General features: G+C 48.6%; 2 protein-coding genes across 8 annotated transcripts in view; one reads left to right on the forward strand and one right to left on the reverse strand.

Annotated features, from left to right (window-relative positions):
- The window catches only part of dbx1a (developing brain homeobox 1a), a 38,547-nt gene extending 31,129 nt beyond the window's left edge, over nucleotides 1-7,418 (forward strand). Inside the window, exons 2-5 of the mRNA XM_040125583.1 lie at nucleotides 4,208-4,564; nucleotides 4,655-4,756; nucleotides 6,386-6,588; nucleotides 6,716-7,418. Coding sequence (XP_039981517.1) covers nucleotides 4,208-4,564; nucleotides 4,655-4,756; nucleotides 6,386-6,588; nucleotides 6,716-7,015 — 962 coding nt within the window. The 3' untranslated portion in view covers nucleotides 7,016-7,418. The remainder of the gene's footprint in view (nucleotides 1-4,207; nucleotides 4,565-4,654; nucleotides 4,757-6,385; nucleotides 6,589-6,715) is intronic.
- Nucleotides 7,419-7,511: 93 nt separating this feature from the next.
- The window catches only part of nav2a (neuron navigator 2a), a 232,745-nt gene continuing 227,622 nt past the window's right edge, over nucleotides 7,512-12,634 (reverse strand). For 6 of the 7 annotated variants that reach the window (XM_040124570.1, XM_040124551.1, XM_040124561.1 and 3 more), the window contains 4 exons: nucleotides 12,403-12,599; nucleotides 12,192-12,310; nucleotides 10,917-11,117; nucleotides 7,512-10,567 (listed from right to left, as the gene is read on the reverse strand). In XM_040124570.1, the coding sequence (XP_039980504.1) occupies nucleotides 10,442-10,567; nucleotides 10,917-11,117; nucleotides 12,192-12,310; nucleotides 12,403-12,599 (643 nt within the window). In that variant the 3' untranslated portion in view covers nucleotides 7,512-10,441. Of the gene's footprint in view, nucleotides 10,568-10,916; nucleotides 11,118-11,139; nucleotides 11,291-12,191; nucleotides 12,311-12,402; nucleotides 12,600-12,634 lie in introns of those variants that run through there. The other variant, XM_040124578.1, reaches the window with a different exon arrangement.

Consider the following 12,634-nt stretch of genomic DNA (forward strand, 5'->3'; position numbering starts at 1 on the left):
CTCTTCTGAATCTTGCGGCATTGCTAATTCGCTCAGTGTTGAGCGGCCGCCTGCGCCAGATGCCGCGGGGACCTCTAATGCCGCCGGTGAGCTGTGAGGTGAAGCCGCGGCCAAAACGCCCCGAGTGGGAGCCGCCGCTGAGGTGAAGCCCGGCCACAAACTGAATCCGCTGAAATAGATGTTTGGTTAACTCCACATGGCAGGAGTGAGGATTCACTGCAGCTTCATCCGAAACCCGTACAAACTGGCATTTAAAGGCGCCTTGAAGTACTCAGAAAACTTCGCTTAAGTAAAAGCGGTGGGCCCCCGCAATGGAAAATACTTCATAAGGGGGAGCTGTGCTCTTTCAAGTAAAAGTGTGGTCGAAATTGGACTTCCCAGCAGCAGGATCAATTATAAAAAGCAAAAGTATTTATTGTGCAGAGTGTTGTTTTATTTCACATTACCGGCCTGTTAGCAATGGTGTATTATTAATGTAGCTGGTTGAGGTGGAGCTGATGTTGGATTGGATGTACTGTTTGGTAGAGTTCAATCTGTAACCGTGCGTCGAACGTTCTGGGGGCAGAATCTGAATCTGCACCGCAGATCATAGGGACCTATAGAATATCACACAATGGAAATGTTCAAGTAAAGTACGAGAACCTTTTACTTGAGCAAATGACTTTGAATCCCTGGTAAAATCCCCATAAAGAGCCCATAATATTCAGGATTTCCCTAGATGTGTCTGCTAAAATTCAACTTTATGTAAACTTCTCTCTAGCCCCTTTAATATATCCACAATGTTACAATATTATGGTATAGTATGGCCGTTCAGTAGTGAGTCTAATGTCGATCTGTATCTGTCTGTCTACTGTTTAATGGCGCTTAGAAATGAAAACTGTCCACAAACTGACTCATTAGTTTTGCTGGGATTTTTTTTTTTTTTTTTTGGTAAGCGTGTCAGGCAACAGGGAACGGCTCAACGGCCGGGGAGAGACGTGTTAACCGAAATAAAGGGTCTCATTTACCAAAAAAAAAAAAAAAAACCCCGGTGGAGTTGGAGTTGGTCGCGGGTCTGAAAGGCCCGCAGGGGCCGAGACGGATGGACTGGTGACCGGTGTCATACGCGGGGGCCGCGACCAGTCAGCGCAATCTGTTCGTCCCCGGTTAAGTGAAAGGACGGGGAGTTCCCTCTCCTCGGCGCGTCCACGTCACCGATAAATGAGGGAATAATAAACAGTTAACCACCTGTCGGACCCGCGGCACAATGGGACGGCCCATAGAGAGCCCCTCATGCATGGGTAACATATTTACTCAGCCCCTTTCACTTAACGAGGCAGAAAGAGAGCCAAGACAATGGTTAAGTCCATCTATTTGGTAAACGGGCACGGCCCCGTCGGGGAAGAGGCGCGGCCATCCCGCGGTATTCTGGAAAAAAAAACAACAACCCGCGTTGTACAAAAACGCATAGCTGGAAATAACCACACAGTCATTGAGGAATATTTGCCCCGTCCAGTGATTCATCTGAGTAACCCCGTTCCCCGTAGGATCATTATAAGAGGCACCGTAAGCGATAAACATCAGCAGGTCATCCCCGTGGGGACATTAACCTGTCACACGTGGACGTAAAAATACTAACAATATGAATATTAAAGGTATTTAAAAAAACAAAAACAAAGTACCACGTTGTAATAATAAATGTAAGCATCGGACAGTTGTAGTGAACGTATATGGTGTCGGACCTGGTGAGAGAGAGGCTGGAAAAAAAAGCTATAAATGATCCTGTAATGCCATGTAAATTTTAACTTAAGATGTCGAGTCCCTACAGGATAATTAGACTACAGTGATGGGACTTAAGTGGGCTCTGACGGGGGCCGGGGTGGTGGGGGGGGGTGTTGTTGTTGGTGGTAATATCTCAGAGATGCGCTTTTAATGGCTTTAATTCAGCCGCGGCCAGCTGTTTTTACTCGGCCTGGTAAAGGAGCCCGGGACGTGGCAAGCTTGCAAAGCTCGTAGAAATTAGTCTCGGTCAGCCGGAGCAGCCCATGCTTCCTGCTAACCATCTGCTTACCGCTCACAAAGGGGAGGATTTCGGGCGGCCAAGTAAAGGAATACGGGCTCGTTACTTATTGGAGGTGTAGCTGTGGCGACGGAGCGCCGTGTTCACGCCCGCCTGCGCGCCCTGCCCGCGCCCATAAAAGCGGACGCACCTCTGATAAGCCCCGGCTCTCCCCAAAAGGACCATTTCACGGAGGCGTTCCCTTTTAATTATCGGATTGTGGCCGGTTTTATATGAGATTGATGTCGAGCCACTCGTCACCGTTTGAGCCGACGATGCAAAACTTGACCGGGGCCGGTTTGAGGTTCAGTCGGGGGGGGGAAGAAAAAGTTGGGCGGCCGAGTGAGGGCAAAGGCGCACGAGTGTGCACGCACCCGGTTCGGGGTGTCCTGAGTTTGCGTTGGTCTTCAAGTGAAGCCAGAGTTCGTTTGTTTTTTGTTTTTTTTATAGACACTGAGCAAAGACTCGTGTGGCAGTTATGATTCGTTTCATTTGGTTCCTCGCATTAGGAGCCGACTCGCCCTAAGTCCGGACGTGTCAGTGTTTGTTTTCCCTGAGTGGGGAAAAAAGGAAAAAGAAAAAAAAAAAAAAAAAAGATGAGACCAAAGGTGATAAACACGTCTCGGTGCAAAGGAAGGGGCTTGTAGGCCGCAGACATCAGGTAGAGAGCTGTGTAGTAATGAAAGGCGTGAATGGAACAAAAAAAAAATCCACCAGAAGAATTAAAATATAAATGAATATGATCAAATGATTAATAAAGATTTGTGTCTTTTCGTGTCTCCAATCATTTTAAATCTAAATCAAAATGTTCCCAAATTGTTTGAGTGTATTTATTGGAACTGGGTTTCAAACTGGCAACAATTAGGCCTTTTTTGTTGTTTTTTTTCTTTTTAATTTTTTTTTTTTCTTTACCTCTTTAAGTCCGCGATGCACTTTCGCCCGATTGCTCCGCGCCTCAACTGGTTTTCGGGGGCAGAGCTGACGGAACACGACCCGCCAGGCTCCGAGTCGCCTTAATGCGAGTTTTATACGGGGTCTCAGTGTCCGCTCATATGAATGCGTTTTAAATCAAATCACAGATGCACTTTTATTCAGCCGGTTAAAATAGCAGAACAAAACCGTCTTTAGAAGTAAAGCTTTTTTTTTTTTTTTTAATTCCACTGTGCTTTTTTTTTTTTTTTTTTTGAAGCCGAGAGAAGGGGAAGGAGAGAAAGGCCGAGGGGCGCCTCCTCCGCAGCTGAGGGTGACAGTTAGTTCATGGTTAACAGGATCATGGGCGCACGGCTCAGGGCCGCACACTTCTCCCGTGCGCTCCGCGCCGCGGCTCGGCGCGCTGAATGAAGCCTGCGCAAAAAGAGTGATATTTAACACATCTGTTAAAGCGTTTTGATAGCAGAAATCCGTTTAAGACATTATTCCATGACGAAGGGCCAGATTGAGTGTTGAGAATCCCATGAAACCCGAAAAACTGATTTACATTCGAGATGCTGCGCATGGCGTCTGCGAGCGATGTGGAAAATGTCGATCTGGCAAGAAATACACTCACTTGTTCCATTAATAGTATTATATAGCTTAAAGCCCACTTTTATGCACTGTACGTCCATTTTTTTTTCAGCTGTGGAAATAGAATAAAAGAATAATTTTGCATTTTTAACGAGTATGTTTTTATATCCCGCATGACAGAAGGACGCCCTGAATGGAAAAGAATAAAGTATCTTTCTTAAAGTGCTTATTAAAAGTCCCCCTATAATGACCGAATCTGCAAAGATTGCGCTTTAATTAGGCCGCTTGCCTCTGCCAAACAAAACCGTTTGAAAGGAAAGTGGTCAACATGCAAAATTGATGACTGAGCCCCCTTTGTGGTCGGTAGGCTACATTGTGCGTTGCTCGCTTATGAAGTCTAATGCAATCATAAATTGCGTCCTCCGGCCAATCAGCGGGTCGGGGGATAGGGCATGAAAGCGACCCATGTGGAGAACTTTGTTGAGCCCCATTGTGAGGCTGTCAGCCCCGAGAGGAGGGCCGGGGTCGGGGGGGTGGGGGGGGGCAGGCTGCTATAAAACTCCTCTCCCCAGAGTGAGGAAACCAAAGGGGTTAGCAGCCATTCACACGACTGATTCTCTCCCAGCTGACACGAGGAGTATTTCACACACTGTTTTCTTTTGGAAGCCGGGACCATGATGATCCCAAGCGTCATCGCGCCTCCTGCCCTCTACCCGGGGCTGTACAGACCCGCCACGGCTCTGCCGCTCCACCAGACCCTGCCGTCCGCCTTCCCGACCCACTCCGGCTTTCTAGTGGAGGACCTGCTGCGGATAAGCCGCCCCGCCGCCTTCATAAACCGGACTGCCCCGTCGGCCAGTGGCTCCCCGCCCACCGCCACCACCACCGTGTCCTTCGGCTGCGCGCCCGCGGCCGCGGTGACGCGCGAGTCGCGCTCGCCGAAAAGCTCGCTGCCGAGCGGCAAGGACCCGACTTTCCTCAAGTTCGGAGTGAGCGCCATCCTGGCGCCTTCACCAAAGACCGGTGAGTAGACAGGCTGCGTTTCCGCCCTCAGCTTGAGTTCGAGTGTCTCCTTCGGGAATGGTTTTTAACACGTGTGATGTTCCTCCGCAGCGTCCTCACCCCCCAGCGTCCAAAGCCTGCACTCCAAGACCTTCCCCTTCCCCTGCTTTGACGGAACCTTTCACCCCATATTCAGGACGCCTTATTTACCAGGTAGGCGCAGCTTTTACGCACTCGGCCTTTGCAGATCCACCTCTCTGCAGCCTTTAGAATTCTCTCTGAACTAATTGCATTTAAATGTAAAACACTTTCAACCCCCGTCATATATTTTAGCCGAAACGGAGGCAGGAGGGGGACAAACAGCCAGAAAAGAAGAAATCACTGTCTTATTAATGGGGACCGCTGGCTCTGGCCCTCGGTCGGATCCACCCACCCACCCCCTAATTAACCAATTATCCCAAATCGTCACGCTCTAAATTTGAGGCGGGGTGGCGAGTTATAGCTCCCCCCTGCTTCCCATCGGGGGGCGTTTTGGCATTTTCCAGGCCCACGTTTTCCCACAGCGCCCGGGGGGCCACCGGGCCGCCGCGGCGGGCAACAAAGCCCCCAGCACCGTGACCAATTTGGTCAGCTCCCACCGGGCGAACCACCCACGCACCCCGGAGAGTGACTTTTACCAGGCGGGCCAAAGGCGTGAACCAGTCATGCACTAATTTCCCTATTAGGCGCTATTGAGAGTCTTCAATATTCTCACAAGACCACATAGCGCGTCGTTGTCCCCGATTCTGCTGCGGCCGCGGGGCAGCTAGAGTCGGGAGGAAGTCCCGTCAGCGGTGCGCAGGGAGGAAACGTGTGTTGCGCGATGGGATTTCCAAGTAAAGCCATTTTTCTTTAAAGCCCAACTACGACCAAAATGTCCCAGCTGGGGAAATTTGTTTTTTCTCTCCCCTGCTCGCTGCGCGGCCCGTAGGATAGGTTACCGCTGACCTCCAATCCCCGCGCTCCCCTGCGCCCTAAACGGTTCCTCTGTTCTCCGACCGGGCCGGTCGACGAGGTGAGATAAAGAATAATCTCTTAGAAAAGTCTATAAAGTCGCTGGTCCGCGCTTTCATTCAGACAAAATCATAATGGAGACGGAGTCTTTTCACGGGCTCAGCTGAATGCCTCAACAAAACAACTCCCGCGTCCTGAATAGCTTTTCGTGTTCATTTAATGAAAATGATTTGAGGGCATGAATAAAAAAAAAAAATGCGCCATTCCCCTCCACTCTCCGCTCCCCCCTCCGGGCATCAGTATTCTGGTATGCAGTTGTGTTTAGTTTGAAAGTGTAAATCTCCCTTTGTTGCGATAATATATGGCCTTCGCCGCCTGTCCAGAGTCTTTTCTGCGTTAGTTCATTACTACACAATTACCGTTCACGGTTTATTAACTCCTCTATCCGCCCTCACGGGGTTCCTCAAAGGATACGCTACCTCTTTACCATACCAATGCGGCTGGGGACCGGCCAATGTGCTAATTAGTCACCTCGTGCCATTTCACTCAAATCGGAGACGTATTGCGCGGTTGCAAAGGGGGGAAACTTCCAATGATAAACGCCTGGAAAGTACGGCCCGAGAGAGAAGTCGTTATATTCATATCGAGCCTCTCCGACGTCTTGGTGGTGTTAAGTTTAGATTTGTAAAAAACGCTGAGATATTTCCCGTCGGCCCTTTTCTGGCTGCAGGTTCGTTTAAAGGATCATTTCTTCTCTGCGAACAGATTTATTTTGGTTTGTTTTTTTTTTTTTCCTGAGATGCGACAAAGGAAAACGAAGCTAACAGGTTCCAACTTTCTGTTTTGCAGCGTCTTCATCCGTTGTTCCCATCCCGGGGACTTTTTCTTGGCCCCTGGCCGCCAGAGGGAAGCCGCGCAGAGGCATGCTGAGGAGGGCGGTGTTCTCCGACGTGCAGCGCAAGGCCTTGGAGAAGATGTTCCAGAAACAGAAATACATCAGCAAGCCCGACAGGAAGAAGCTGGCCTCCAAACTGGGGCTGAAAGACTCACAGGTAAAAATAAAAAAGGTCTACAGAAGCGCTCGCACGTCGTGCGCAATTTACGCATAAAGACGCCGTCGCGCATCGCAGTGCGCCCCACGCAGAACCCTCCCGCTCACTATTTTCTCCCCGTCTCAAGGTGAAAATCTGGTTCCAGAACCGGCGGATGAAGTGGAGGAACTCCAAGGAACGGGAGCTGCTGTCGTCCGGCGGCTGCCGCGAGCAGACGCTGCCCACCAAGGCCAACCCGCACCCGGACCTCAGCGACGTGGGCAAGAAGTCCTCGGCCGAGGACGACGAGGAGGAGGAGGAGGAGGAGGAGGTCGAGTTCGGGAGAGAGAGAATGAGGTCGGCAGGGTCCAGCATCTCCTCTCCCTCTCTCTCCAGTAAGCACTCAGACTTCTCAGAGTCAGACGAAGAAGAAATAACAGTATCTTAATTTATTTAAACGAAAGCAAATATAGAGATATAACCCCGTGTTTTGTTTTTCCGAGACTGTGACCAGATTTGTAAGAAACAAACCCCATAAATGTCAATGCTCAAAAAAAAAAAAGAAAAAAAAAGTTTGTAGCTTCATCAGGATCTGCTTCTGAGATACAATTTGCTGTTTTGCACAGCTTTGTTGAATTGTACAGTATTTTGTACAATTTTGTATGGAAATTTTATGCCAAGAATATTGAGTTACTTTTGCCTTGACCTTGAATAGAGTCGTTTTATTGAAAAATGTAGCTATTTCGTTAATAATTTATATGAATCTGTTTAATAAGTATGTTGTATAATGTGCTGTATATATGTTTATTTCACATTTTTTGTACAAACACCAAATAAAATTGTAAACAGTTCCGGGCGAAGTGTGTTGTTGTGCAACAAAACAAAACAAAGGGACAGTTTCACACAATTAAATCATAAATAATTAATTTTATTGAATCACAATAACTTAAGACTAGTACAGTGATATCAGATTTAATTCTCCGAGCCCTGGACAGACCAGTGATGACAAACGGCATCAATCTGCTCCGATGTAGAGAGACTGTACACAAAATACTCCTTTTCAAGTACTGTAGCAAATCAGCTAGAAAAAAGTCATCAAAATGCTGCGAGATAACCAACTATTTACAGAGTTATGTTACATATTAAAAAAATGTACATAGCAAAGAAGGCTAAACATTCATCGAGTTTGTGTGATAAACAGAAAGACCGGTCAAACGCTTCGACGACGGCTCTCAGAGCAGGCTTTTCACTAGACAAACAGAATCCGTCTCTTTGTGCTTACAGGGACTTTAGCAGGAGAGGCTCCAGGAATTACACAGACACACATATGGACAAAGAGCATTTGCCGCAAATCCGAAAAAGTCTTCGCAAATCTGGTTCCATGCTGTACGTCTCAGCAGTGCTGAAATCCGCTCTGGGGAGGGGGGGGTGGGGGCAAATGCACATTGAGCATTTTGGCTTCCATTCGGAGATCAGAATGAATGTTGCATAGCATCGGTGACAAACACACTTAAAGTGATGGAAGCCGTGCTGAACTACATGACCCCGGCTTCAAACGTTCCCCGCCCGCCCTCCCCAGAAGGCAGGCGGGGACGTTTCCAACGGAGAGTACAATAACTTTATTTTTCTAAGCCTCAAAAATGACGTCACACCGTTTTACATAATCATTCAACCACGAGTACCTTTATACCTCTAACCTCCGGTTAATCACATCACCATAAACAAAGCAGCATACAGTATACACGAGTTTTCACTTAATCATTTCAACATGTTTGTTATGACGGTTTTGTTCATCACAAATCACATAATCGAAACCGACAATGAGCGTGGCGAAAGCGTCGCTGAAAGGATGGGGATGAGGTATAAAAATCAACACGTCTTCCTAAACGTCCCTCAACCGATCCGCCGGGGAAAAAAAAAGAAGTTCCCATTCCGAGCACCAAAACACACCTATGATATCTGTCTGTCCCGCTGGCGGGTCCAAATATTTACGCCGGCTTCTCAGCACCGAGCCGTGCGCGCACACAACCCCTTCTGAAAACCCAAAGCGCCGCTTCTCATTCACGTCTCCCTTCGATCCCACGGCATCGGTTGCTTGGCGCGACGAAGGGGGTCAGCGCCGCTCCCCGACAGCCCCCGGCGGCGCTCGAGGGGGGAGAGCGTCGACTCCGGAGCCCTGTTTAAGTTTACAGCCGTTTAGACGAGTAGGGAATCAGCTAATGCGCATAGGTCGGTTAGAAAAGAGTAAGGCATTGTTCGTTAGGATTCAGTCCAGCACCGAAAGAGATTTGTGCTACAGCAACCTGTTTGGGCCAGTGTGCGTGGAGATGTCAAAAGGATTTCAAGGGGTTAAAGCAAGAACTCAGGGTAGAGTTGTTATTTGTGAAATTACAAGCAAGGTTACAACACAGACAGAAAAGGACATTATCCCAAATACTGGTAAAGGTAAAAGGATAAATCAAGCCACGGTGAATGTTAGTTTCCCAGTTTACACCCTTTCATCCTGGACGTCCTTGTTTTTTTTGTGAGAACCAGGTCTTTAAAGGGGTTTTGTAAATTCGATTTCTGGTCTCGCCTCGCTTTGTAGAGCTCAGCTCCAGTTGCTGCGCTGGATAAGAAAAGCTTTTCATTTCCAGCGGGTCCGACTGGCGTCTGTGTTTGCAACTGTGTTTTCTGGCCGATGAAACGGACGCGCTCGCTATGTTGCTGTGCTCCATTTCAGGGGCGACCTTCTCTCTGGCGGAACAATGGACCCTCGGCTACGAGGCAGGATGTAACCACCGGGGACCCGATGGAATGTGCCATATGACATGTCGACTCCGAGAGAAAACGCGTCGGCAGGATCGTGTTGAGAATTTTTGGTTAAACCGACCGAGCTCGTCTCCTCAGACGGGAGATTTGTTTTTCCACAGATACTGACGTGGCTCTGGTGAAGCAATCTTGCTACAGCGTTTGCCAAGTTCTTTGTTACCGTGTTTATATCACGGATTTGCATATATAAACACACCGGGTCTCATCCTTTTTGTCCACTAAGGCCCTTGAAAACAGACATTCAACTCAGATTTACATGGATCTGGTAGGAACTATTTTTGTTTAGTGCTCTCTTAATTATTTCTTTGTGGAAACACATCTTCTGCATTTGCTATTCCTACACAATTTCTTTTTCTTTCTTTTTTAATTCTTGATCTCTCTGAGGAGTTTTTGGAGGTGAGAGCAGGCGTTCTGCTGAACTTAACATTCACGCTGGCTCAATTTTGTCCTCCAGCAAATCACACATGCAACTTGGGCTGCGGGGAGGAAGCAGAAAGCGGCTGGCTGTTCATCCACCCGTCCAACTAGCAGCGGCCGCATCTGTGCTCTCAGCAGCAAGCGGCTCGGGCTCACCGATGCCCCAAGGACCAGGGCCTGTACTGCCACCTGCAGGCGGTGCAGGCGCGGCGCGCCTGGGCGGGACCCGGGGTTTCTCAGCCTGACGAGCTGGAGCTGATGCCGCGACTCAGCGGAGGATGGAGGACTCCTGGCTGGTGTTTACGTATGCCGATGGCGGTAATGATGACGCCTCACCAACAGTGACAGGCTGTGTGCTTTTATTCTGTTTGTCTGAAGTAGATGTCAGGCTCTTTACAGGAGCCACGGGCCACAGCGGTGAACAAAAAAGAAAAAGACGAAACAAAACAGTGCAGTGCAGTAGAAACTTTTGTTGCCCGTTTTCTGAAATCAAATTTCAACCCTATTTTTCTTTTAAACATTTGGGTTACCTGCACCCAAATTAAGGTGGCTGGATTTTGTGGCATGAAATTATGCTCTCAACAAGATTTTCTTATAAAACGTCTCTTCCCCTGAAAACCCATCCCAGCGTTGCGATTTGACGGCATCACAAGGTCGACTCCAGCGAAGAGTCCAGGATGTCGTCCTGGTGGCTGTTGCTGTTGGAGTCGCTGTCGTAGCTCTGCGGGCTCGAGGACGTCGCCGCCTCCTTCAGGCGCATCAGCATGTTCATCTGTCGGCGAAACAGGTGTCAGTCTGATCCAGCTTTACAGTTCAGAGATGGAAGAAGCCCCCGTTCTCCTCAAACACTGTCCTGTCGCTAAGTTTTGGATGAACTAACTTGACTCTCCATCTTCCGCTACAAATAGGAACTGCTTGTCTGACCAAAAAAAAATGAATTAATTAACTCAAGGTCCACTAGGTTGCAAGCTTGGAGGCTGAGGAGGGAACCTTGAGTTTGGATTTGTTTGTCAAACTACAGTTCCGAGGTCGAGAATGAACTTTTTCTTGTTTTTCTCACCAAATCTAACTTCTACATACAAAAGGTATCAGGTAACAGATGGGTTTTTGTTTTTGCTCACCAGCGGGTCTGCGTCGCTGTCGCTCTGTGGGGGCTCCTTCCTGACTCCCTCTCTCGGGACAGAGTAGCCATCGAACCCCACGTCCTCCGGGCGGAGCTGCAGCAGCGGGGGCCAGTCAGCTGGGGTGGGCGTGGCTGACCACGGGTAGGTCTCAATCACCCAGGCAGCCGGGTCCTCCCACGCAGCCCTGCGGCCGTACAGCTGCAGAGACGCAGAACGTAACACGTGAAGAATGCTCGAACGCGATCTGGGGAGCAGTGTGTGCGACGGCTGAGGTCTCGGCTTGTGAGGAATCACCGAGGGCCGGTTGTGTGTGGAGGTTTCTCTGCCTCCGGAAAGCAGGAGCTAATGTGCGTACATGTATAGAAGGAGGGCTGCACTAGGGAGGAGAAGATTAAATATAAATCTCAATGACAGCAGGCAAAAGTGGAAGCCGCTCCGAATTAGTTTGAAAAATAAAAAGTAAAAAACCTCAGCAATAATAAATGAACAAAGAAACCGATTGTTCTTAGAAAGGACGGAGAAAATGCGACTGCGTGGTCGATAAACTTCAGCTTAAAATGAACATCTACAGAGATGACTGCAGTCTTTTGACAGGACATTGATATTGTGGCTCCTTTTGTATTTCCTAGAATCCCTTTGTGTGATTCCAGATGCTTATAATTTCCTTGGAGATTCGTCTTAGTCTTTGCATTTGTTTTAGAAACATATGAGTAACTAAAGATGATTATTCACATTTTTTTTTAAGTAACTAGTGGCCAAGTCAAGTTTTTCGGGTGGTGATCTACTGCAGCCTCGTGTTTCCATTTCAGCATCACTACACTGTGGTTCCTCTTCTAAGCCCACGAGAGACACATTCCTCCACTGAACTCTGCCTTTCAGGGTCCCCTCCAGCCCCACTCAGAGGTTGCACCCTGCTAATTAGCTGCTGCCTCGTTAAATCAGTTGCCGATTACATGCAGATTGAGAGTGCGAACCGAATCCATTTCACTATGATAAACATAACCCTGGTCCTCCAAGAGGGCAAATCAGAACAGTTCCATCATTGTCAAACTCATTACACGTCATTCTTTTAAACATCCCCTCAGGATGGCGAATCAAGTCTCTTCTCTAGTTCATTTTATTGTTACCTCTAAAAAAAAAAAAAAAAAAACCATTGTGAAAATCCCGAATCTGAACCAACCAACAAAAGCCGAATCGGTTTTTCTCTGGCCAGAGCCTGATCTGTCCACCAACGTTTTGGACAGACAAATGGACTGTGTGCGATTTCGTTACCTGCAGTCCCTCCCGCACGGCCTCCAGCATGTAGGGAATGATGGAGTAGTTCCAGAGGTCGGTGAACCAAACCCTGGATCCCTCCACGTCCATGGGACACGACAGGAAGAGACGAGGTCCTGCGCACCACAGAGCAGAGAGCTAAGACACCGGTTGTTTCTGGACTGGCGTTATTAACTGACCTTTCATCGGCTGTGCAATGTCCTGTTACCGATGGTGACGTCAGACGAGCTGTGTGTCTCCAGGAAGCGGTTGAGGTGGTGCCAAACCCGTGGGATCCAGTCAATGATCTTCACCAGCTCCATGTTGCGCGTTCGACTGCCAATCTCCACCTCGATCAGCTTCCTCCTCAGGTAGCGACCAAGGAAGCCCTTCACCGGCTCCATGTGGTTGGCACACAGCACCCACCTGACCAGAGAACAGACAGGTATATATCAGGACTC

Source organism: Xiphias gladius, chromosome 1 (assembly GCF_016859285.1).
Source record: "Xiphias gladius isolate SHS-SW01 ecotype Sanya breed wild chromosome 1, ASM1685928v1, whole genome shotgun sequence".
NCBI lineage: Eukaryota > Metazoa > Chordata > Actinopteri > Istiophoriformes > Xiphiidae > Xiphias > Xiphias gladius.